This window comes from Felis catus, chromosome A3 (genome assembly GCF_018350175.1).
Source record: "Felis catus isolate Fca126 chromosome A3, F.catus_Fca126_mat1.0, whole genome shotgun sequence".
In the NCBI taxonomy this organism is placed as follows: Eukaryota; Metazoa; Chordata; class Mammalia; order Carnivora; family Felidae; genus Felis; species Felis catus.
Window position 1 is genome coordinate 22,564,685 of NC_058370.1, and position 22,885 is coordinate 22,587,569.

A 22,885-nucleotide genomic window follows, 5' to 3' on the forward strand; every position below is an offset into this window, starting at 1 on the left:
TTTATCCACATAGGCATATTGTTCATTTGCTGCTTTCCCATCTTCCTCATGAAATTAGAGACTTGCAAGCACCTGGCACACTGACGGCAGGCAGAAAGCCCTCAATGTTCTAGAAAAAGGAACATGCTACTGGAGTCTTTATTAGTTTCGCCAGTTGAGCCCAGGTGTCTGTGGTTTGACAATATAAGTTAAAATAATTTCTAAAGCATACAGAATAGAATCCCATTTTTGTAAGATGTATATATCCATTGCCTAGAATGTTCGTGATTTGGGGGGTGGTTGAATTGTAGGCAGTTTTAGTTAAAAAAAAATTTTTTTTAATGTTTGTTTATTTTTGAAAGAGAGAGCGAGACAGAGTGTGAGTGGGGGAGGGGCAGAGAATCTGAAGCAGGCTCCAGGCTCTGAGCCTCCGGGCTGTCAGCATAGAGCCCGATTCGGGGCTCAAACTCATGAAACCGTGAGATCATGACCTGAGCTGAAGTCGACGCTTAACTGGCTGAGCTACCCAGGCGCCCTAGGCAGTTTTAACTTTTAAATGTCTTCTGTTTTTTCTACAATAAACATGTATTAATTGTATAATCTCTAAAAAGAAATTTCAGGGGGCACCTGGGTGGCTCATGCAACTCTTGATCTCGGGGTTGTGAGTTTGAACCCTGTGATGGGCATGGAGCCTACCTAATAAATACATAAAAAGAAATTTCATGAGGGACTTTGTGCTGCTCAGATGAGATGTGAGTGCATTTCACTCTTTCAGAGTCACATCCCCAGGAGAATATTGCTTTGTTTCCAAGACTGTCTTGGGTCCCCAGACCACAGGGAGGTTTGCTTACAACCACAGTCATCCAGGCTTCAGAGAAAATGGGCAGCCCTCTATAAGGAGGGTCTAGATGGCATTCATGAGCAAGTGTGAGCACTGGTTGCTTCGGGAAGCTTCCCACGATGGGGGCATCCGCTCAGGACCCAGGCCTCCAGTTCCTTGATGCAGAACTGCTCTCGCCGGGCCAACACCTCATTGTTGAAGGTTGCACAGGGGTGGCTTCCGCCGTGATACAAGTCTCCATCCAACCACAGTCCAAACTGGCCACTAAAAAGAAGAGGAAAATCTTGGCAGGGCTCACTCCTGGAGGTTGACCTTCCAGATCCTCACCATCAGCCTTTGGCCACACCATGACCACAGCTCTGTTTTGACTATCTCATCTTCCCTTAAGCCGATTTATCCAGAATTGTTGGGAACTCCACATGTTGTTCCCCATAGGGCTTAGAGCATTTTTTTTTTTACAGTTATTTTAATAAACATATACAGTGGTATAACCATCGCCACAGTCCGGGTTTAGAACATGTGGAACATTTTAAAGATGGTAATGCTTAACCAAAGGAGTGAATCTTCAGGCATGGACTCAACCCCCACAACACATCCGAAAGCATTCGTTCTGATCCCCTCATTTGACAGCAAACCAGGCTGGGGCTGGAAAGTGGGTTGCCGATTGCAAATCAGCAATGGCTGCTGTGTCCTTCTCCAAACTGGCTTGGGGGGGGGGGGCTCTTCAGGCAGTTGGGAGAGCAAAGAATTTGCTACTAATCCGACAATGCTCTCATCTTTGCCCCCAGGGTAAGATTTTACTCTGCCTGAATGTGGAGTTCTCACCAGGGGTAAGACTAACCTCTTCTTCCTAATCCACTCATCCCCCTCAGCATGCACGCTCGCAAGCTGGGTTCCTGGGCAGAGGCCTGCCTTCCCCCGATGAGTTATGTTCCCTGAGATTATGGGGCTGACAGGCACATGTAAGGCTCACCTATCCCTGGACTCCAGCCTCATCCGAACATGCGGAATGCTGTTCCCCAGATCACATACATTCAGACTAGGCTGTCACCGACTATAAACACATGCCATTCTTTCCTCTCGGTAAAGTAGGTTTGACGGGTTTGGCTGGAAGACTGGGCAGCACCTGGGAAGTGTTGAAGGGAGAGGCCTGGAAGTTAACCACCAGCCTCATTTTGTCTGGGGCAGCCTTGCCCAGTATTTCCGGATGGGAGAGGGACCAGAACACAGACTACCCCAAGACTCCAGAGTCGGGGAAGACTGAGACACGCACCTGCCACTGCCCATCATCAGTGAATCCAAGTCTCCTTTCACAAAGAAAGAATTCCTTCCTGTCCACTTGAAGACCTGGGGTGACAGGAAATGCTAGGTTACTGGAAGAGTCCTGCCCTTGCAGTTTGACTCCACACCACTGGGGGGCAGTCGTTCCATCGTGGACGGAACGGAACATCCAGGCCCAAGCCCCAGCTAAACAATAGGAAGTACCCCTGGCCCCTAGACTCTTGAGATTTCTTTACATCTTTCCCCAAGGGGGCTCGCCTCCTTTTGCCTTCCGGTCTGAATTCCCACAACCCAAAGCCCGTCTGTTCTAGGGCAGACCAGAACTCTCTGAAGCATCCTATTTCCAAATGGAGAGAGGAGGGGGAAGGTCCAGGTCGGGAGTCGGGCCCTGATCCTGCCATCCACTGTTTGCTCATCTCTCACTGCAGCCTGCCCTGTGCTGCCTCACACTCCCGTTCCTCAGCAAGTCTTGTGGGCCCCACCCCAAAGAGACACCCAGACTACTCCCATTTCTGTCCTGTCCTTCTCCACTCTTGCCCACCCAATCCACACCACAGTCACTCCTCACTCACTCACAGCCTCCTAAAGCATCCCTGCTTCCACAGTCACCCGCCCACAGCCCATCTTCACACAGAAATGTGACCGGATAGTATTCCTCTGCCTAAAGCCTCCAAGGGCTGCCCATTGCAATGGGAATAAAATCCAACTCCTGGCTAGAGCTGACAGCCCAGGTTTCAGCAGGATATCCTTTCAGCAGGATAGCAGATCCCTGCTTTCCTCTCTGACCTCTTCTCCCCCTTATTGACCACACTTCAGCTACCCTTGCCTTGCTGTCCCTGGGATACCCAGAGCTATTCCTGCTTTACGACCTTCACACTTGCTGACCCCTCTACTGAGAATGCTCTTCCCCCAGATCCTTAATTGGCCCACTTCTCATCTTTCAGACCAAATGTCATCCCAGAGAAGTTTCCTGGATCACCCTGTCTAAAGTAGCCCTTCCTCCCACACCCTGTGTCCTTTTCCTCAGCATTGACCACCCTTTGAGGTGACCCTCTCCATATGCCAATGTCCCAATGCCTGCCCCACTAACATGTAAGCTCCGTGAGGGCTGTCTTGATTCCCAGCAGTATTCCCAAGACATGACATAGATATCTGTTGAATGAATGAATTATTCAAGAGTCAATTTGGCTAATAAAAATATTTTTAGAGGGCCACAAAGGTATAGCATATTGCGGCCTGAAATTAGTTGTTCAAAATATTCTATGAGCAACCAAAGGGTTTTTAATTTTTTTTTTTCAACGTTTTTTATTTATTTTTGGGACAGAGAGAGACAGAGCATGAACGGGGGAGGGGCAGAGAGAGAGGGAGACACAGAATCGGAAACAGGCTCCAGGCTCTGAGCCGTCAGCCCAGAGCCCGACGCGGGGCTCGAACTCACGGACCGCGAGATCGTGACCTGGCTGAAGTCGGACGCTTAACCGACTGCGCCACCCAGGCGCCCCAACCAAAGGGTTTTTAGCAAGAAAATAGATTAATAAAAATAAGCGTGGGCTCAGAAGAGGTGAGATAATATTAACAAGTGACCATGAGAAGACAGAACCATTCAATTCCTCCTCTACTTTCATCGAAGAATGTGACCTTCAGACTTGAAGGAGTAAGATAAACATTGGTACAGAAGAAACTAAGACCATGTTCATGGGCTGTTTGGAATCACCATCAAGGAGCCACTGGGAATTCATAAAGAACACAAGAGGTGCCAAACGACCAAAGGTAGGTAAAGATTACCCAGGTTTTAAAAAAACAGGATTCCATGGCAGGAGACTGTGAAGACAGCCCCTGTAAAAAAAATTCATTTCATTCAACAAAATTTTTAAAGCATTTAGTACCAGGCACTGTTTTATGTTCTGGGTAAAATGGTGACTGTAATAGACAGAATTTCTTGCCCTCACGGGACTCCCATTCTAGCAGGCAGGGGCAGGTCACTAAGTAAAATATGCTAGGTGGTGACAAATGCTAAGGATAAAAAAGTAGATAAGGACAAAAAAGGGTTTCCAAGGAATAGAATGTTGTAAATTTAAATTAGTTGGCCACAGAGGGCCTCTCTGTGATAGTGACATTTGAGCAGAATCCTAAAGGAGGTGAGAGCTGAGCCATGTGGTGATCCAGTAGAAGGCAAGCTAGGCAGAACAGCATGTGCAAAGGCCCTGAGGTGGGAGCAGGCCTGCATGTTTAAGGACCAGCTCAGAGCTCATTGTGGCTAGAGCAGAGTGAGGGAAAGGAAAAACAGCAAGAAACAACATAAGAGAGAGGCCAGAAAATGTAGGACTTACAGGTTATTATAAAGACTTCAGCTTTTCTCCAAGAAAGGAAGCCATTGGCAGGTTGAAGCCAAAGAGTGACATGCTCTGACTTACCTTTTTAAAAGGAACACTCTAGGTATTGTGATGACTGAGGTGGAAGCAGAGAGACCTGTTAGGAGGCTATAGCAGGAACAAGGACAAGTAATGATGGTGGCTTGAACCAGGTGACAGCAAAGGACATGGTGAGAAGTGGTGGGTTCTGAATACAGACAGAGAAGGCAGAGCCATCAGGATTCACTGACAGCTCAGACGTAGGATGTGACAGAGAGGAGTCAAGGACTCAAAAATTTTTGGTCTCAGTAGCAGAAAACATGGAGGTGCCATTAACTTCACTGGGGAAGATGGCAGGACGAGTCGATTTTAGCGGGAAAGTCAGGGGCTCGGTTTTGGACAGGTGAGGCTCGCAATGCCATGTCGGAGGTCCAAGCAGAAATGCTGGGTACTAGTTGGATATATGTCAGTTTGGAATCCAGGGGCAGAAGCCATCAGTACATGGATGGCATGGAAAGCAGTGAGAATGGACGAGACGTTGAAACAAACAAGGGTAGACAAGAGTCAAGAACCAAAAACTGAGTTCTGGGCCCCTGTGATGTTAAAAGGTTTGGGAGAGGAGGAGCCAGCAAAGGATTCTGCCAAGGAGTTATCAGTGCAACAGGAGGAAAATCCTAGAACTTTAGAATTCTAGCATGTGAATACAGGAAGGCAAGTAGTAATTAGAATCCAGCATGGGTTTACTGTGAACTGCAGACCCCTTTCCTGTTTCCTGGAAAGAGTACCAGGCTGGCTGATAGAGGCAATGCAATAGATAGAGTGTGTTTTGCCTTTAGCAAGGAGTCCAGAGCTCCTTGTGACCTACTTGTCATGTGATCAAGTAATCGCTGAGAATATGTGTAGGTTCTCGGTCCATTCATGGGAGGAGAGATCTCTAACAGCAAACAAAAACACGTGGAACTGGTTCTTTATCCACTGAACAAATATTTCATGAGGGCATGCTATGCCAACGCAGAGGGCTATGCCCTCCCTCACACTCTGACCCCCTACCCATTCGCCTGTTGGGTTCCTAAATGGGCATTGCCTTCTTTCCAATTACTGTGCCTTTGCACGTGCTCCAAGAAGACTTTTCCCTATGCCCTCCATCACCTGGTGATCTTCTGTTTGTCCATCAAGACGTGATGCAAGAAGCTCCTCCTCTGGGAAGTCTCCTTTGATCTCCCCACCTCCACTTCATCCATGTGCTTCTCCTTGGGGTGTCTTCCACAGCACTGGTCACTCTAGATTGTACTCATCTCTCCTCTGCAAGTCTGAGAGCATCTCAGGGCAGGGAACTTTGGACATTTAGAGAGGTAGTGTAGTGCTGTGGCTGAGTTTCAAGCTCCGGGGCCTGTTCCTGCATCGCATCCTCACTACCGACTGGCTGTGTGAGGTTGAGCAAGTGACTCAACCTCTCTGTGCCTCAGTTTCCTCAACTGTAAGATGGTGTTGATAATAGTATGTACCTCATAGGAATGTTGTCAATTGAATGCACGAATTTGTGAAATGAGATTAGAAACTAATCTGGGCTGACAGCTCAGAGCCTGGAGCCTGCTTCGGATTCTGTGTCTCCTTTTCTCTCTGCCTCTCCCCCACTCGCACTGTTTCTCTCTCTCTCTCTCTCTCTCTCCAAAATAAGTGAACATTAAAAAAAAATTTTTTTTTTAGGGTAGTGTCGTCTTTCATGCCGGGCATGCAGTGCTAAGTAGTTTTGTTCACTAAATAGCCCAGAGATGGAAAAGCTTTAGATGGGAGGGGTTGGGGACAATTCCCCTTCCTCCTTCAAAAGCCCTGCTCTCTGGCAGCAAGTGCCATATGACGACACCGGTCATCTTGTCTCTGCCGGTCACCAGTCACCATTAATTAGAGGCATGAGCTCTGGCTCACCATCCTCTCCTCCTTCCTAATTTCTGCCTTTGTCTTTGGTGAACTTTGCCATCCACACGGACCCGTCCAATGGCTGCCCTCAGCTCCTCTCCTCTTCCTCTCAAGGGCTTTTCTTATACCCACCTCAGCCACTGTCCCTTACGGTCACAGCCAGGAACCTTACCAGTCTGTTTCCAACGTCCCTCGCTCTGTGTCTTATATTCCAACACACTGTCCCACTTGTGTCATTGCCCCAAGTCTCTGACCTCAAGGCCACTTCTCATCTGTTGTTTTCATCTTTGCCTCATTGTCCTTCAGCCTCCCTGGCTTCCCTTCCCCCACCGATCCTGTAGGTTCTGTGGTCCATTTTGTATTTTCACTCCCTTCAACTTCTGCTTCCCTCTCTCCCTCTGTCAAACCAGCTTGGCCAAAGTCCCAGCCTGGATGAGCCCTCCCAAGGACTCTGTCCATGCCTCACCCCGAGGACCTGAATGCTGCTGCAGGAAAACACGTGCCCAGGTCACTGGCTTGCCTTTACACTGACACTCCCCACCTCCAGTTAATGCTGCGTAGCTGTCCTTATGCTTGTCTGGTTCTCTCTCACAGGCCTCCCTCTCCACTCCTGTGATGACAACCTGATGCTTTCTCTCTGCTCAACCTTCACACTTCTCCATCCTCACTCTTAGTTGATGACCTCACCCCACACTTCGTAAGAAGACTGAAGTCATCGGATGTGTCTGTCTTCGTCTTCCTACCTGTACACCCACAGATCTACCTGCACTTGGACCCATCTTGTCTTTGCAGCCTGCATCTGGTGAGCAACACGCCTCTTCCTCTCTGAGCCAGTCCGTGGTTGCCAGGGATCTACTGAGCCCTTTTAAGAAACGAAATTGGGCAACGCACTGCCCACCACTGCCTTCTGGGAAAGATAGATGGATACCAGGCATCCCAGCATAGGGAACGGATCTGGGATCTGTCCAGTAGGACCCCAGGATCTTTGTCATAAGTCCTCCTTCCCCCCTCTCTAGAAGGTTGGGAATATTACCTTCAGCTCTGGGGAGAAGGAGAAGAGGAATGTCTCTCCAGTACCATAGAAGCCTTTGCTGAGTCGAAGAGCCGAGGAGGAGAAGGCCCCAAACATCTGGAAAGCAGAAGAGCTTGAAGTTGCAGCTGGAAGGGAGTGGAGGTCCTCTGGCAACCCCGCTCTCCAGGCTTGGTAATATAGGCTCATCCTAGTAGGGCCCCGGGGGAGCCTGGGACAGAGCTGGGGGATGGAGAGGGCCCCAGAGCCCATCAGTGTGTCCCTTCCCTTAACACTCCCCAAGGAAGAGCCCTTGCTGGTGTCCTCCTCCTTTTTCTTAAATGTACTTATTTTGTATAAGTAATCCTTGTAGAAAAGTATTAGAAGTTATAGACAAGCAGAAAGAAAATATGAAGCCATCCCAAATCCCCCTCTGCTCCCCAAGATAACTATTCTTAACATTTTTGTGCATTTCCTCCCAGCATCTGTTTAATACCAGTGTGTGTATTCTTATACAGAAAACCAGATCCTATAGTACATCTGTTTTTTTTTTTTAAGTTTTATTTATTTAGGTAATTTCTACACCCAACGTGGGATGTGAACTCATGGCCCTGATATCAAGAGTCACATGCTCTTTCGAATGAGCCAACCGGGCACCCTGTACATTGTTTTGTAAGCTGCCTCCCCCCTTCACTTTTCTTCATAAAAGTCCAAACATCCAAAAAAAAGTAAAAGTCCGGCACAGAATACCCTCCATGAGGATTTAAAACTGTAAATGTGTTTGCCATATTTGCTTTCTCTCTCCTTATATTTTTTTGGTGTCCTGTTTGAAATTGTAGGTATTATAACCTTTTACCCCTAAATAGTTCAGCTCCAAGAATGGGGACCTTCTCACGTATAACCACAATACTATCATATCACCTAATAAAATTAACAGCAATTTCATAATATTATCTAGTATCCAGTTCATAATACATTTTCTCCACTGGCCCAAGAGTACCTTTCATATCCTGCTTTACAAACAAAAACTTGGGGGGCACCTGGGTAGCTCAGTCGGTTGGGCGTCCGACTTCGGTTCAGGCCATGATCTCGCAGTTCGTGGGTTCAAGCCCCGCGTCAGGCCCTGTGCTGACAGCTCAGAGCCTGGAGCCTGCTTCAGATTCTGTGTCTCCCTCTCTCTCTGCCCCTCTCCACTTGCACTCTGTGTGTGTGTCTCTCTCTGTGTCAAAAATAAATAAACATTTATGGGGTGTCTGGGTGGCTCAGTCGGTTAAGTGTCCGACTTCGGCTCAGGTCATGATCTCACGGTTCATGAGTTCAAGCCCCGCGTCAGGCTCTGTGCTGATAGCTCGGAGCCTGGAGCCTGCTTCGAATTCTGTGTCTCCCTCTCTCTCTGCTCCTCCCCCATTCGCGCTCTCTCTCTGCCTTTCAAAAATGAATACATGTTATAAATAAATAAATAAATAAACATTTAAAAATATTTTATTTTATTTTATTTTTGTTTTTTAATTTTTTTTTAAGTTTATTTATTTGTGAGACAGAGAGAGACAGAGCATGAACGGGGGAGGGTCAGAGAGAGAGGGAGCCACAGAATCGAAAGCAGGCTCCAGGCTCTGAGCCATCAGCCCAGAGCCCGATGCGGGGCTCGAACTCACAGACCGGACCGCGAGATCGTGACCTGAGCTGAAGTCGGACGCTTAACCGACTGAGCCACCCAGGCGCCCCAACATTTAAAAAAATTTTAAACAAAAACTTGAGGGGTGCCTGGGTGACTCAGTTGGTTAGGTGTCCAACTCTTGATTTCAGCTCAGGGCATGATCTCACAGTTCATGAGCTCAAGCCCTGCATCGGGCTTATGGCAACGCAGAACCTGCTTGGGATTCTCTCTCTCCCTCTCTCTGCCCCTCCCCTACTTGCTCTCTCTCTCTGTCTCTGTCTCTCTCTCTCTCTCAAAAATAAATAAACATTAAAACAAACAAACAAACAAACAAACTTGGGGCACCTGGCTGGCTCAATGGGTGGAGCACGCAGCTCTCGATCTCAGGGTTGTGAGTTCAAGCCCCACATTGGGTGTAGAGACTACTTAAACAATAAAAATAAAATCTTAAAAAATAAAAAAATGAAAACAAAACCTTAACACTTTTAATAGCTATGACTCTACATCATTTTTCTTACCAGCCCTTGGCAATATTTCACTATGTAGCGGGACCATAGCTCACTTAGCCATTTTCCCCTTGTGGAGTAGTTGGTGGACTGCACGTTTTCACTCTCATACACTGTGTTGAGGGGCAGAGGCAGGATCATTGGGAGGCAGCCATGGGGAGTAGGTTTTGACTTAACATAAGGAACAACTTCCTCCTAGTCACTGGCATTCAGCCAAGGGGCTCCATCCTGAAGAAGTGAGCTCTCTGGCCTTGAGGTGGAAAGGCCTGGATCAGCATCTTGAGGATGTTAGGAACTCCTGCCTACGTGAGGGTCCTCAGAGACCCATGAGATCCCTCCTAGCTCTAACATGTTCCTTCCGCAGAAGAGCAGTTGAAACCAGCTTTTATCCTCTCCACTACCCCGTCTAGAGAGCCTGCCAGAAATCCCCTCTTGGTGAGACCACCTGGATTTGAGACAGCGCCCTCCCCAGGTCCCTGCTGTGAAATGCAGGCGCTTCCTGTGGCTGCCTCCTCACTGGCCGGCTTTCTCTCTTAGCCCCTCTAATCCATTCTCCCACCAGCAGGGGGATGTTTTCAAAGCGTAAATGGATCATTTAGGCATAGGTACCCCACTTAAAATGTCTTCCTAGTTATTTGCTTAACTCCTGACCCTGCCTCCCTGTTAGGCCTGTAGCTCCAAGAGGGCTGGAACCACTTCTGTCCTGACGTGGGTCTAGTCCGTGTTTAAGCTGGCACAGAGAAGGTGCTTAGTATACACGTGTTGAAGGGATGAATTAGGGAATGAAGGGGGGAAGGAATGGCTCTGAGCAATGTAGGTGTCAATGTCATCATCAGTGTCCATTATAAGTGACTTGGGCTATCACCTCTGCCTCTAGCCCCTGAGGCTGCCCTGGGGCAGGGCCCACTGTGTGCGGTTGGGCACCCCCAGAACTTCAAGTTGGGGCCCTGGCCCAGCTCACCTGCCCATCCTGGTCCCTCAGCACCAGCAGCACTGGCCCACTGTGGCCTTCCATCTGCCTGTAAAGGCTCCGCAGGCTGAAGCCATTTCTCGACGTACAGAAGGCCAGGCTCCAGGAATGTCCGGTGACTCTTGGGGGGAGGTGGAGGCTGAGCTAGAGGCAGGGCTGGAGGTGAGCGATGGATCCACGTCCTGCCCCGCGCCTCCCACCATATCTCTGGTACTCCACTCACACGGGCATGGTGCTTTACAGGTTACAGAGGAGTTTACTGTTTCCAAGGGCTCATTACCAGCCTTCAGAGAGAGGGATTATTATTCCCATTTTACGGTTGAGGAAAATGAGGCTCAGGATGGTGAAGCAAGTTGCCTAAAGCCCACGCAGGGAGTAAGTGGCAAAGCCAAGATTTGAACCAAGGTGAGGTCTCCCTCGGGGCCCTCTCCCTTTGGTCACCTTGGTCTCCAGAGGCTGGAGAGTAGATGAGATGCTGAACCCCTCCCCCTAATCCACCCTACCTCATCCTTCCACTCCCATCCCAGCTTTGGGACATAGCGGGAGTGACCCCAGGTGTCCCTGGACCTGGCTGGGGTAGAGCAGGAGGGTGAGACCCTCAGGCTCCTCGCACTGTGCCCGAACCTGCCTCATCTCCGAGGTTCCTAGAACCTGGCTGGCTTCTGCCAGCTGGGGCTCCACAGGATCTTCAGGAACAGGAGCTGAGGATGGGGCCGGGGCTGTCTCCTCTTCCTCACCCTCCTCCACAGACAGAGCGTCCTCCACCCGACTGGGCTGTGAAGACACAAAGAACCCTGGTGAGTCGAGGGACAAGGAGACACCAGCTTCCCTGTCTCCGGAGCCCGAGAGCTTCAGCTGCCTCATCACCCCTGCCCAGGGCTCTGCAACTGGCAGCCCAGCCAGAGAAGGCTGGTGCCCATGACAGACAAGTCTGCCCCTGCCCGTATCCGGCTTCTGCCCTGGCCCCTGCCTGCCGAAGGTCAGAGGTACGTGTGCCCATCCGATGTGGCCATGGGTGCTATGGTTTTCTGCATGCTCCAGATCCAGAGGATCAAGTTCTAAGCTCAGGGGCAGGAGAGAAGCGCTGGTGGCAGCCCAGCCTGGCCCTGGGAGCTACATCTGTGTGCGTCTGCACGTGGAATAATAATCCTAACACCACTAATACCGATAGTGGCTGATATTGATCAGCACACACTGGGTGAAGTGCTTTTGCTGTGCATGACCTCCCTGTATTTTTCCCAAGAATCCTAAGAAGAAGGTACTCCTTACTGCCCTTAATTTACAAAGAAAGAAAATACGGGTCAGAGGCTTCCCTGTCAGCCGGGGAGACCATGCGTGTGGTAGGTGAGTAAGGGCGTGCGGGTTTGTGTAAGATGTGCGCTCGTCCGTGTGAATGGGTGCGTTGGCTCCACATAGACCTGTGTGGGCAAAGCAGTGCGAGGAGATGTTGAGTAACCGTGTGTGTTTACCTGTCAATGTGTTTGTGAGTCGGGATTGTATCAATATGTGTGTGTGTGTCAGTGTGGATGTGTGTGGGTTTATGCATTCATTCAGTTACGCTTCCACTCTGTACCGGGGTGGACGTTGGAGCGTGCGCGTGTATGTGGGTGTGTAAACATGTGCGTGTGCGTGTGTAAACGTGTGCCTGCACACAGTGACGTGGGGGAATTTTTGTAAGAAGGAGAGGCCTCCCTGAGGATGAGAAATGACCAGGACGCTGCTTTGCTATTCCTCAGGTTCAGGCCTGGGGAGCAGGTCCTAGCTGGGTGGGGCTTCTGGACAGAGCTCCATCTGGCTGGAGACAGCCGTCTGTGCTCCTTAGGGTCTCCGGACCAGGGGGTGGGTATCAAGGCCCCTGGTTCCTGAGCTCTGAACTCCGGGCCAGCTGAGGAGGGACTCGGGAGGGGGACACATCACACCTGCCTCCAGTGCTAGCCCAGATCCCATCCCGCCAGAGATCTGGCCTCCCGCACCTTTTCTAACCTAACCCCCCAGCCCAAGCCGGGCCCCTTACCAGCCGAGTGTAACGCCAGCGGAGACCTTTCATTCTCCTGTCCGAGCCCAGCCGCTGGCAGTAAGAGTCCTTAGCCGTCACAGGGGAGAAAGCACTGCTGGGAGAGGCCTAGAGGTGAGAGGGAGAGGCCTGGGGCACACCCTGCTAGCTTCAGGCCACCCAGCTGCCCTTTGCTCCCTCTCACCTGTCACTCCCAGGATGAATTGTCGCTGGGTGGGTCTATGAGGTCAGCTACCCTCGGCATTCAAGGCCTCACTTGCAGTTTGTGACTAACACACATTAACCGTACAAGGTAAATTCTAGCTGTGATTCCCTTCCTCCTCCCTGCCCTTCTGGCAGCTTGGCCTAGGGATTTTGGCCCTTTGGGCAGATGCTTGAGCTCCAGGCTGGGGGTCTGGAACTCCTGGTTCTCTTTCTGACCTTGGTTAAGTCCCTTGTACCCTTGGGCTTCGGTTGTCCCACATGAAACATGTTGGACCAGATTATCTCAGAGACCCTCACAGTACTGACTGCCAGGTACTCTTAAAGCCAATGAGTATATCAGAACAGATGCTCGAAAGGAGCCAACCCTAAACCAGAAGAACGAATCTTGAAAAACAAAAAACAGGGCTGTGCCTAGGTGGCTCAGTTGGGTAAGTGTCCAACTTCTGCTTAGGTCGTGATCTCACGGTTCATGAGTTTGAGCCCTGCGTGGGGCTCTGTGCAGAGCCCGGAGCCTGCTTGGGATTCTGTGTCTTCCTCTCTCTGCCCCTCTCCCACTTGCACGCTGTCTCTCTCTCCCTCTCTCTCAAAAATAAATAAACATTTAAAAAAATTTTTAAATAGATACATTTTTTAAAAAATCTTCATTTTTCTAATTTAAAAAGACATGTTAATTATAGACATTTTGAGGAATCTAGAAAAGAATAAAGCAAAATACAAAAATATTCATAATTTCATCTCTCAGGGATACACTCTCTACCCTTAAGGTATTTTCCCCATCGTTTTCATTTATTTAATATACATATATATATACACACTTTCATAAATACATCATACCATGTATATTTTATGAAGTGGCTTTTCCACTTAACAAATGAGAATTTTCCAATGACATTCAGTACCTCTTGAACACACGATTTTTAATGGTTACATATTATTTTATCATAGGATACATATCATTCATTCCTCAACTGTTGGACATTTTGTTTACTTCTCATTGTCTGTAATTATAAGCAAAACTGTAATGAAATTCCCTGTTCATAAATCTGATTATATCCTTTATGATAGATTTCAAAAGTTGACCGCTGAGTCAAAGGGCATGCACTGAGTTCTTGATAATGTTTCCAACAAGGCTTCCCAGTGCTTAAAGCCGACCCGTCTCAAGGCATCTTTAGGGAAGCTCAGGGTAATGTATTTCTGATCATCAATCACAGATAAAGAAATTACCACTCACAAAGGGAAGAGACTTAGCACAGCCACACAATAGTATAACACGGAGGTTACAAGTACAGGCTCTCGAGTCAGGGAGCTCAAATCCTGGTTTTGCCACTTACTTGCTATGTGACCCTGGGCAAGTTACTTAACATCTCTGTGCTTCGGTCTCCTGTGAAATACTAATATCCACCACACAGGGCTGTGGTAAGAGTAAATGAAGAGAATGCCCGAGGAACTAGGATGCTGGGGCGTCTGGGTGGCTCAGTCGGTTAAGCGTCCCAACTCTTGATCTCAGCTCGGGTCATGATCTCAGGGTCGTGAGATGAAGCCCCGTGTCGGGCTCCGTGCTGAACGTGGAGCCTGCTTGGGATTTTCTCTCTGCACCCCGCTCCCCCAAGAACTAGGATGCTGAGCCCAGCCTCCGTTACCAATTTGGCGAGATAAGCCACAGTGGCTGGTGTTTCATAGCACGGGGTAAATGACAGTGCTTATTGCCTTTTCCCCACACTGCCTCTGAGAAGTCCAGGGCTCAAATTCCAGACAAGTGGCCACTTAGGCTCCACCTGGGCTCCTCTGGGACAGATCGTCACTCCATCACTCAGTGTGTGGAAGAAGTCGCTCAGTGGGGAAGAAAACGGCAGGAACTGTGGAAGAGTGTACTCACGCCGCAGAACCTTGGCTTCTGGCAACCTCCACCAGCCTGTCCAGCCCGATGGTTTCCTTAGTGCATCTCCCAGACTCTCCCCAGACAGAGGGCCACTTCCAGAACCAACTCTTCCACTCGGAAGTCTGTCCGAAGCAGCTTTAGCTCGGCACCCTGGTCCCCCAGCGGTGGCTGGCACGTCTGCCCCAGTCGGGCTCGAGGCCCTCCTCCCCGGCTCTTATACCTCCCCAGAGGGCGGCAGGTCCTGGCCCTGTGCCCGCTCCCGTTCCAGTTGGGAAGCCTGGCAGTGATGATCGTCCATCAGAAACTCAAATCCCATAAACACACACAAACAAGACCTTGTCACCCTCTGGCCCCAGCTCTGCCCTCACCAGCCCAAAGAGAGGGAGGACAGTGAACTTCTTGGCTCGTAAACTCCTCTTTCCACACCTATGCCTGAAGCCCACCACTAGGAACCTACCTTTATTGGGTACAGACGCTATAAGAAAAGGCAATGCTGTGGGATTCTCCATCCACCACCCCATGTTGTAGGGCTCTGCCCTGATACTCCCCGATCTCAGATAGGGTGGTGATTCTTTCCTCAGTGGCCTGTTGTGAAAGTAGGTGAGATCACGCGTGGGAAGCCCAGTGCTTGGCACACAGTAGGTGCTTTGTCCACGTGGGCTGCCTTTCTGTCCCTGGCTCACAGTAGGATTCAGTGAATGCTGTGTTGTTGAATCACAGAACCCCAAGTTGGAAGTGGCTTCAGCTGACCCCAGAACAAGCAGTCTCCAGCCAGGGCAGTATCCCCTGGAAAGTATGTCCACCAAGTGGTCTCCTGGCCTCTACTGGGTGGGTGGGCCCACTGGCTCAGGTGGCCAACTTCATTCTCACACAGCTGAAAGAGATCCCCTCTGCTGGGCTTTGTGGAGGGGACTTGAGTTCCTATCAGGTCTCCTGGGACAATGCCCCCTCCAGGAAGGGGGGATGAAGAACAGACTTGTATTATGGGGAAAACAGGCAAGTGAAGGGGCCCTGTTGCTACCTCAAACATGGCTGTTGCAATATGTGTTTCAACTATAAATGGTTCAGGGGTCACACGTCTGGCTCTCCCAACCTTATTTCCCCCATGCTCCATACCCGAACCATTGGGCACTGGGCACTTTGAGAAGCCAGTGAGATTCGTCTTGCTGTCCCATTCTTTGTCCTCATGTCCTGGAAAACCTAGCATGTGACCTGTCAGGAGCACCAGTTGCCAGTAAGAGGCCTCTAAAAGCTTCTTGATGGGATTCTCGGTGCCAGAGTGCCGGACATCCCAGCCCTGCCTCCAAGCTTGCCTTTTCCTTTCTTTTCCAGACCACACGCCGCCTCTTTCAGAACTCTGATATCCTTGCCAGGAAACAATTTGAATGTCCAGGAAAAAGGGGGAAAGGTTAAGTGACCCTTGGAACATCCACTCTGTGGATTTTTTCTAAGTATTAAAAGTAATGTTTGTAAAGAGTTTGTAAATGGGTGGGGAAATGCCTCTGCTGTCCTGGGGAGCAGGAGAGGGGAGGAGCAGAAGAGAGGGGGACAGAGGATCCCAAGAGGGCTCCATGCTGATAGCTGCGAGCCCAATGCAGGGCTTGAACTAATGAACCGTGAGATCATGATCCTGTTAAGTGAAAAAAGGCAGGGAGGACGTGCCGCGTGGTTTCAGGGATGTGAAATACACCTGAGGACTTTAGGAGAGAAATAATCAGGGTCTCTTCTAGAAAACTCCCCATGTTCGCTGCACGGACTGGCTTCACTTTGAACCTCAGGTAGCTTCCTACGATGGCCTGACACACCCCCTCGCGTGTCCTGGGAAATCTGATTTCTGTTCTCTGAGATCTAGGTCTGTGCCCTCCTTGGTCTCCTCACTCTCACCTGGCGACTTAATTCTCCACCGAGAAAACAGAAGCCAGCTGTCAGCCGTCCCCTCACCTTCCGGACAGAAGCCCCTGCACCTCATCCATCTCTTCCATCCTTCCTCCAGGACGACAGAGAAAAGGCCCTCGCTCCGTTCAGAAGCCAGGCCCCCATCACTGGATCCGTCTGTCTCCCCTTTTCCATCCCGGCTGCGTCCATCTCTCACTTGCCTGTTCTCTCTGCCTCTCTCTCTCTCTCTCCATCTCATGCGACAGTCCCTCCCCCACTGCTCCATCTCTCTTCCTTCTGCATTCTGCCTCCGTGTCCTGTTCACTCTTCAGTCCACTCCCCTGGGCTTCTGCCCCCACCACCCCTGCTCTTGGCGAGGTCCCCAGCAGCCTCTGAGCCGTGCTGTGCAGGGAGCACTCTTCTGCTCTCCCCTTCCTCCAGCTTCTCCGCCACTTGGCAGTCTGGTCTAGTGTCTGGGCCTCCAGACAACACATTGCTGCACGTTCTCTCCTACCTCACTGGCTGCTCCCTCTCTGGCTTTTCCTTTTACCCATGTTCTAGACTAGCGATTCTTTTTTTTTTTTTTTTAATGTTTTATTTACTTTTGAGAGAGAGAGAGAGTGCGGGCAGGAGAGGGGCAGAGAGAGAGGGGGACAGAGGATCCAAAAGACAGCACAGAGCCCCACACAGGGCTGGAATCCACAAACTGTGAGATCATGACCCAAGCCAAAGTTGGATGCTCAACCCACTGAGCCACCCAGGTGCCCCTAGAAACGGGAATTTTTAACTTCCTGTTTGTGAGCCAGTTTTTCTTCTCTCTATAGATGCTCTCCCAACATGACCTCACCTGGTCCCATGGGTTTAAATATTGTCCAAATGCTGATAACTCTTCATGACTCCAGACCAATTAGAGTGATCTGTTTAAAACACAAATTAGATTCTATCATGCCCCTGCTTAGAGTCTCCAATGAGACATGCCTTGGCTCTTCTCCAACTTTAACTTGTCCTTTACTGTCCATCACCCATCAAGTCTAGTCACATTGACCTTCTCACTTCCTTAAACATCTATCAAGCCCGTCCCTCTCCCAGAGTCTTTGCCCTGGCTGTTTCCTCTGTCTGAATTCTCTTACTCTGGCTCTTTGAACAACTCAGTGTAAAATGTATTTATGTATACACATATTTATTTAAATACACATGTTTATTTAATTTTGAGAGAGTGCAAGCAGGGGAGGGACAGAAGAAAGGGGGACAGAGGATCCTAAGAGGGCTCCATGCTGATAGCTGCGAGCCCAATGCAGGGCCTGAACTAATGAACCATGAGCAGCCTAATTTTTAGGGCTTTAAATTTTTTTTAATTTTAATTTAATTTAATTAAAAAATTTTTTAAAATGTTTATTTACCTTTAAGAGAGAGAGAGAGAGAGCACAAGCAGGAGAGGGGAGAGAAAGAGAGGGAGACACAGAATCTGTAGCAGGCTCCAGGCTCTGAGCTGTCAGCACAGAGCCCAAAGTGGGGCTCAAACCCATGAACCATGAGATCATGACCTGAGCCGAAGTTGGATGCTTAACCAACTGAGCCACCCAGGCACCCTGAATTTAATTTAATTTTTAATTTAAGTTTTAGTTTTAGAGAGAAGAAGAGCATACGAGCAGGGGAGGGGGCAGAGGGGGGGAGAGAGAGAGAGAGAGAGAGAGAGAATCCTAAGCAGGCTCCACACTCAGCATGGATCATGACCTGAGCCAAAATCAAGAATTGGAAGCTCAACTGACTGAACCACCCAGGAGCCCAAGGCTTTTTTTTTTTTTTTTCTTTTCTAATAACTCAGTTTAAATGTCACCTCCTCAGCAAGGCCTCCCTGACTACACTATCTAAAGCAGTTTCCCCTATTAATTCCTCTAATTTTCCCTCAGCCAGTGACTTGTTTCTTTCATAATTTGTATAATGAAAAAAAAAAAAACCCTTTCATTACAAAAAAATCACCTCCTCTTTGATGCCTTCCAGAATTTAGTCTCCATTCAATTTCATCAATTCAGCAGCTTGAATGGGAGGAAATAAACTGATTTTTCTACTGGGTAACCAGCATCATTTCTTACAATCTGATATATAATTCTTATAATCATTTGATGCTTCATTCCGTCTCAAGTAGAGCTTTAGGCATCATACACTGTGTGTCCGAGCTGAACATCACCCTTTAGTGCGGCACAACAGACTCTGAAGTCCGATGACCGTGGGTTCCAGTCAGTCTCAGCTCTGCCACTTCCAAGCTATGTGACCTTGGACAAGCATTCCGGTTGTCCATGGCCGCGTAACAAACTACCCCAAAACCCAGTGGCTTAAAACAACAATATTTATTTTGCAGTTTGGGACTGCTCATTTCTGCTCTACTTGGCGTTGGCTGGGACAGCTCCAAGGCTGGGGGCTGGATCATCTGAAGGTTCACTCTCTCCCATGTCTGGTGGCTAGCAGGGACCTGAGCTGGAGTTGCTGGCTGGAACACCTTCATTAACCTCTCCACGAGGCCTGGGCTTCCTCCCAATGTGGTAGCTGGGTTCTGAGGTGAGTGGACTGAGAGAGAGAGGACAAGCACGAGCGCATGAGAGAGCGCCAAATCGTCTTTTAGGAGCCAGCCTTGGAAGTCCCGGTATCACGTTTGCCATTCTCTATTGGTTGAGGAGGTCACAAAGGCCTACTCAGGTTAAAGGGGAGGGAATATAGATCCCGTGGCTCAACTGTAAGAGTGTCAATGCCGCACTTAAAAGGAGGGATTGGATGGGCTGCGTATTGCTGTGCCTATTTTTGGAAAATGCAATCAGCCACCAGAAGCTCCTAGCCTTTCTGAGATCCTCTACTGAAGTGCTGAGCACGGAGCCCGGCATAAGTGAGTGCCCGACGGTCAGGAAGCTGCAGACAGTCTCCCTGCCGGCATGTCACCAATTCTGGACTCCCAGCAAGTCCAGGTTTTTCTGGTCTGAACTAAGTCTGAGTCCAGAGCCCCTTCCTAGGCCCCACACCACCTCTGGAGCCCTCCCCACCAGGGCCATGTTGCTGGGGCTACACTGTAGATTTGGTTCCTCAAATCCAAAGAACTTCGGAGCAGGGAGGGCCCTCAGCCTGTTTCTCAGCCGTCAGGGACCCAAGCAGGATATGTGGTAGAGCCAGGTCCAAGTGGGAAGATCCAGGCCACTCTAATCTCAGGACCACCAGTGTGGCCACAGGTGTGTCAGGAGTGGCTAAGCCGGCCTGGGTCTAGCATGTCACCTGCCGGCATTCACACCATCCAACATCTCCAGACCTACATAATGCATAGAGGAGAAACGGAAACACAGAGAATAACCATCTCTAAGAACTCTATAGCATCTCTGTGCCAGAAAATGACCAGCTTACAAGAAATGGAGGCATCAGAGCTGAAAGGACCCTCACACTAGACCAGGTGGGGACTCTGAGGCCCAGGAGGTGGGAAGGCTTTGCCCCTGTGCCACACAATACCACCTAGGGGTATTTTATGTAATGAATCAATTGTGGCCCATCTTCCCCCCATACTCTAAGCTCCATGAGGTCAGGAATGTACCAAGGACAAGTCCACTCATTGTCCTATCTGGTGCCTATGGACTAGGTGAGTGGACGGTCAGTGGGAACAGGGGAGCTGTGCCTTGTCAGGAGGGGGTGGGAAGACTTTGCAGAGAACTTGCTAGGTGGCCCTGCTCCATGTGTCTCTGTGGGGCCACTTGGAGGAAAAATCTGAGGGCGGAGGGGGCACACACACACATACACACACACACACACACACACCAGGACATACGTAGATCAGGGTGAAGCCATGCCTCAGGTGAGAAGGCATACCCCAGTACTCACTGCTGTGAGGGAGGTGGGATAGAAGCGAAGAAGCAGACCTGGTGCCGCCTGAGTGTCAAGGGCAGGGGAGGTGAAGAAACAGGATTGGGGGAGTGGGGGGATGGGGGGCGGGAGAGGAGGTGGAAGGAAAGGAGGGAAGGCAGGAACGGGGTTGGGGCGGGGAGAAGAGGATGCAGAGGGGTAAACACAACCCTGCCCCCCTCTCTAGGTGACAAGGGGGTGCCTCTCTGAGGGGTGGGTGCCCACCCGGGGGCAGCCAGCCCAAAGACTTAAAACTGCCTGGGCCCGGCGGTGGCTCCACCAGGAGTAGCAGCCGCAAGGAGCGGGGGAGGGGAAGGAGGCGGGGAAGGTGTGATCGACACAGGAAAATCTACAACAGGGCCAGAAGCACAGCCCTGGAAGGAAAGAAAGGAAACCACCAGAGCCAGCACTCCCGGGCTGTCCCGGGTTGTCCCGGTTGCCCTGGGGAGAAACGTGTGGGGATCAGGGTAATTGTCCTCAGTCCGTGCCAGCCCCTACCGGGGTCAGAACCTACTCCCAAAGCATCGCTGGTCTGACACCTCATAGTGGGCGGCCCCCATTTTAGCCGTGCAGAGCCTGAAAGCGGGCCGGGGTTGGAGGGAGTATGTCTGAGATTCCCGCTTGTCAAGGTGTGCAGAGCTGGGCGTGCACCTAGGGCTCCACGGTCCCTACGCCTGTAAGAGGGAAGCGGAGGTCTAAGAACCACAGCACGCCCTGAAGGTGTGAGGTTTGCGTTCCATCCCAGCTCCGCCGATGACTTCGCGCTAATCGCGTGTCTTCCCTAGACTTCAGTCTACGCATCTGTACAATGGGATAATTGGTCTCGCTTTGCAAGGTTGAGGGGGGCGGAGTCCGCGCACGCTCCGCACAGCCGCGAGGGGCGAGGCACCGGCGGTGTATATGGATGCTGGCTCCTGCGATCTGAGGTCCGCCCGGCCTCTGCCTGGGAGTCCCCTCGCTCGCCGCTCCCGCGGCCCCTGCCCGGACGCTGGGCGCAGGGGAGCCTCGGCCGGGTGCGTTCCCCAGGCGGGCAGGGGAGGGGGCGGCGGCAGAGCGGAGGAGGACGGAGCCCGGGCCGCGGCAGCCCAGGCCCGCCTGACCCTCGAGGGGGTCGCTGTTGCCTCGCAGATCCCTCCCTCGCTCGCAGCCTGTGTCCCTCCCTGCCGCTCCCGCCGCGTCCGCCTTTTGTTCGCGGAGCCGCGCGCCCCCGAGCCGAGGCGGCTGGGCGGGGAGCTGGCGGGGCTGCGCGGGGGGCGGGCCGCGCCGGGCGGAGCCGGGGCCCGGGCCGCTGCCGGACTCGGAGCCCGAGGGAGCGATCGGCGCGCAGGCAGCCGAGTCCCGGGCGCACTCCGGGGGCGCGGCGAGGCCGAGGGGGCGGGCGCCGGGCGGAGCCGGAGCCGCAGCCGGGGCGCCTGGAGGCGATCGGGCCGCTCTCTCCGAGCTCAGGGCAGCGGAGAGCCGGTGCGGCGGGGGTCGGGGCCAGAGCGCAGCCCCGGGGCTGAGGTGGGCCGAGAGGAGCCGCGGTCCGAGGGGCCGGAGCGGCGCCGGGACCCTCCCCAGGGGCGCGGAGGCCGGGTGGGCCCGGGCCATGCGCGCCGCTCGCTGAGGCCAAGGGAGGCCGCGATGGAGGTGCCGGCGGGGGAGCCCCCGGCCCGGGGCTGCGGTCCCCCGCCCGCGCCCGCCCCGGAGAGGAAGAAGAGCCACCGTGCGCCGTCGCCGGCCCGGCCCAAGGACGTGGCCGGCTGGTCTCTGGCCAAGGGCCGCCGAGGCCCAGGCCCCGGCGCCGCAGCCGCCTGCAGCGCCGCGTCCTCCGCGCGGCCCGACAAGAAGGGGCGCGCAGTGGCGCCCGGGGCGCGGAGCGCGGGGACGCGAGTGGCCGGGGTCCGCACCGGGGTTCGCGCCAAGGGCCGCCCGCGCCCGGGCACCGGGCCGCGACCGCCGCCCCCGCCGCCCAGCCTCACCGACAGCAGCTCGGAGGTGTCGGACTGCGCGTCGGAGGAGGCGCGCTTGCTGGGCCTGGAGCTGGCGCTGAGCAGCGACGCCGAGTCCGCGGCCGGGGGCCCGGCGGGGGCCCGCACCGGGCAGCCGCCCCAGCCCGCGCCGCCAGCACAGCAGCCCCCGCGGCCGCCCGCCTCCCCCGATGAGCCGTCGGTGGCCGCGTCGTCGGTGGGCAGCAGCCGCCTGCCACTCAGTGCCTCGCTCGCCTTCTCCGACCTCACCGAGGAGATGCTGGACTGTGGGCCCGGCGGCTTCGTGCGGGAGCTGGAGGAGCTACGCTCGGAGAACGACTATCTCAAGGTGGGGGCGCTGGTGGGGGGCGGGAGAGCGAGGCCCCGGGAGGTGCGGGTTGTGACGGCCCCGGGGGGCCTGAGGCACCAGCAGGCCCACCGTCCGGCTGAAGCGGCTGGGAAAGGGGGCCTGAATCCTCGGAGACTACCCTGGGGCTCCCACACACCTTGCCTCCCTTTTTTGTCTGGGAAACCGTCTCCTGAGGAGGACCCTAGATGACCAGACTGGCCAAAGGGCCCT

General features: G+C 52.1%; 3 protein-coding genes across 9 annotated transcripts in view; 2 read left to right on the forward strand and 1 right to left on the reverse strand.

Moving 5' to 3' along the window:
* The window catches only part of SAMHD1 (SAM and HD domain containing deoxynucleoside triphosphate triphosphohydrolase 1), a 55,717-nt gene extending 47,386 nt beyond the window's left edge, over window positions 1-8,331 (forward strand). Inside the window, exons 16-17 of one of the 3 annotated variants that reach the window (XR_006595203.1) lie at window positions 6,964-7,573; window positions 7,937-8,331. Coding sequence is in view for 1 of the 3 variants with exons in the window: in XM_045053652.1 (XP_044909587.1) it covers window positions 6,964-6,996 (33 nt within the window). In the remaining 2 variants the exon portion in view is untranslated. Of the gene's footprint in view, window positions 1-6,963 lie in introns of all 3 variants that reach the window. The other 2 variants (XR_002154558.3, XM_045053652.1) reach the window with 2 other exon arrangements.
* On the reverse strand, window positions 595-17,069 carry TLDC2 (TBC/LysM-associated domain containing 2). 2 transcript variants are annotated; one of them, XM_003983548.4, is made up of 7 exons: window positions 14,606-17,069; window positions 12,526-12,619; window positions 11,136-11,285; window positions 10,503-10,655; window positions 7,403-7,498; window positions 2,094-2,167; window positions 595-1,084 (listed from the first exon to the last, which is right to left on the reverse strand). In XM_003983548.4, exons 2-7 carry the CDS (start codon window positions 12,556-12,558, stop codon window positions 895-897), a joined length of 696 nt encoding a protein of 231 aa, XP_003983597.2. In that variant the 5' UTR covers window positions 12,559-12,619; window positions 14,606-17,069; the 3' UTR covers window positions 595-894. The 2 variants fall into 2 exon arrangements, with proteins under 2 accessions (XP_003983597.2, XP_019682103.2); XM_019826544.2 differs by having other exon boundaries at window positions 12,526-12,633.
* Window positions 17,070-21,557: 4,488 nt separating this feature from the next.
* Window positions 21,558-22,885, forward strand: part of SOGA1 (suppressor of glucose, autophagy associated 1) — a 72,330-nt gene continuing 71,002 nt past the window's right edge. The window contains exon 1 of one of the 4 annotated variants that reach the window (XM_045053653.1): window positions 21,558-22,654. In XM_045053653.1, the coding sequence (XP_044909588.1) occupies window positions 21,980-22,654 (675 nt within the window). In that variant the 5' untranslated portion in view covers window positions 21,558-21,979. The remainder of the gene's footprint in view (window positions 22,655-22,885) is intronic. The other 3 variants (XM_019826546.3, XM_006929782.4, XM_006929781.4) reach the window with 3 other exon arrangements.

Bases quoted from the DNA above. Each gene is read 5' to 3' on its own strand.
- TLDC2 (XM_003983548.4), bottom strand. From the start codon at position 12,558: ATGAAAGGTCTCCGCTGGCGTTACACTCGGCTG. The intron at 11,286-12,525 runs GTAAGGGGCCCG...GTGTCTTCACAG, and splicing joins GCTGGCGTTACACTCGGCTG to CCCAGTCGGGTGGAGGACGC. The intron at 1,085-2,093 runs GTGCGTGTCTCA...TCTTCTTTTTAG, and splicing joins CTGATGATGGGCAGTGGCAG to TGGCCAGTTTGGACTGTGGT.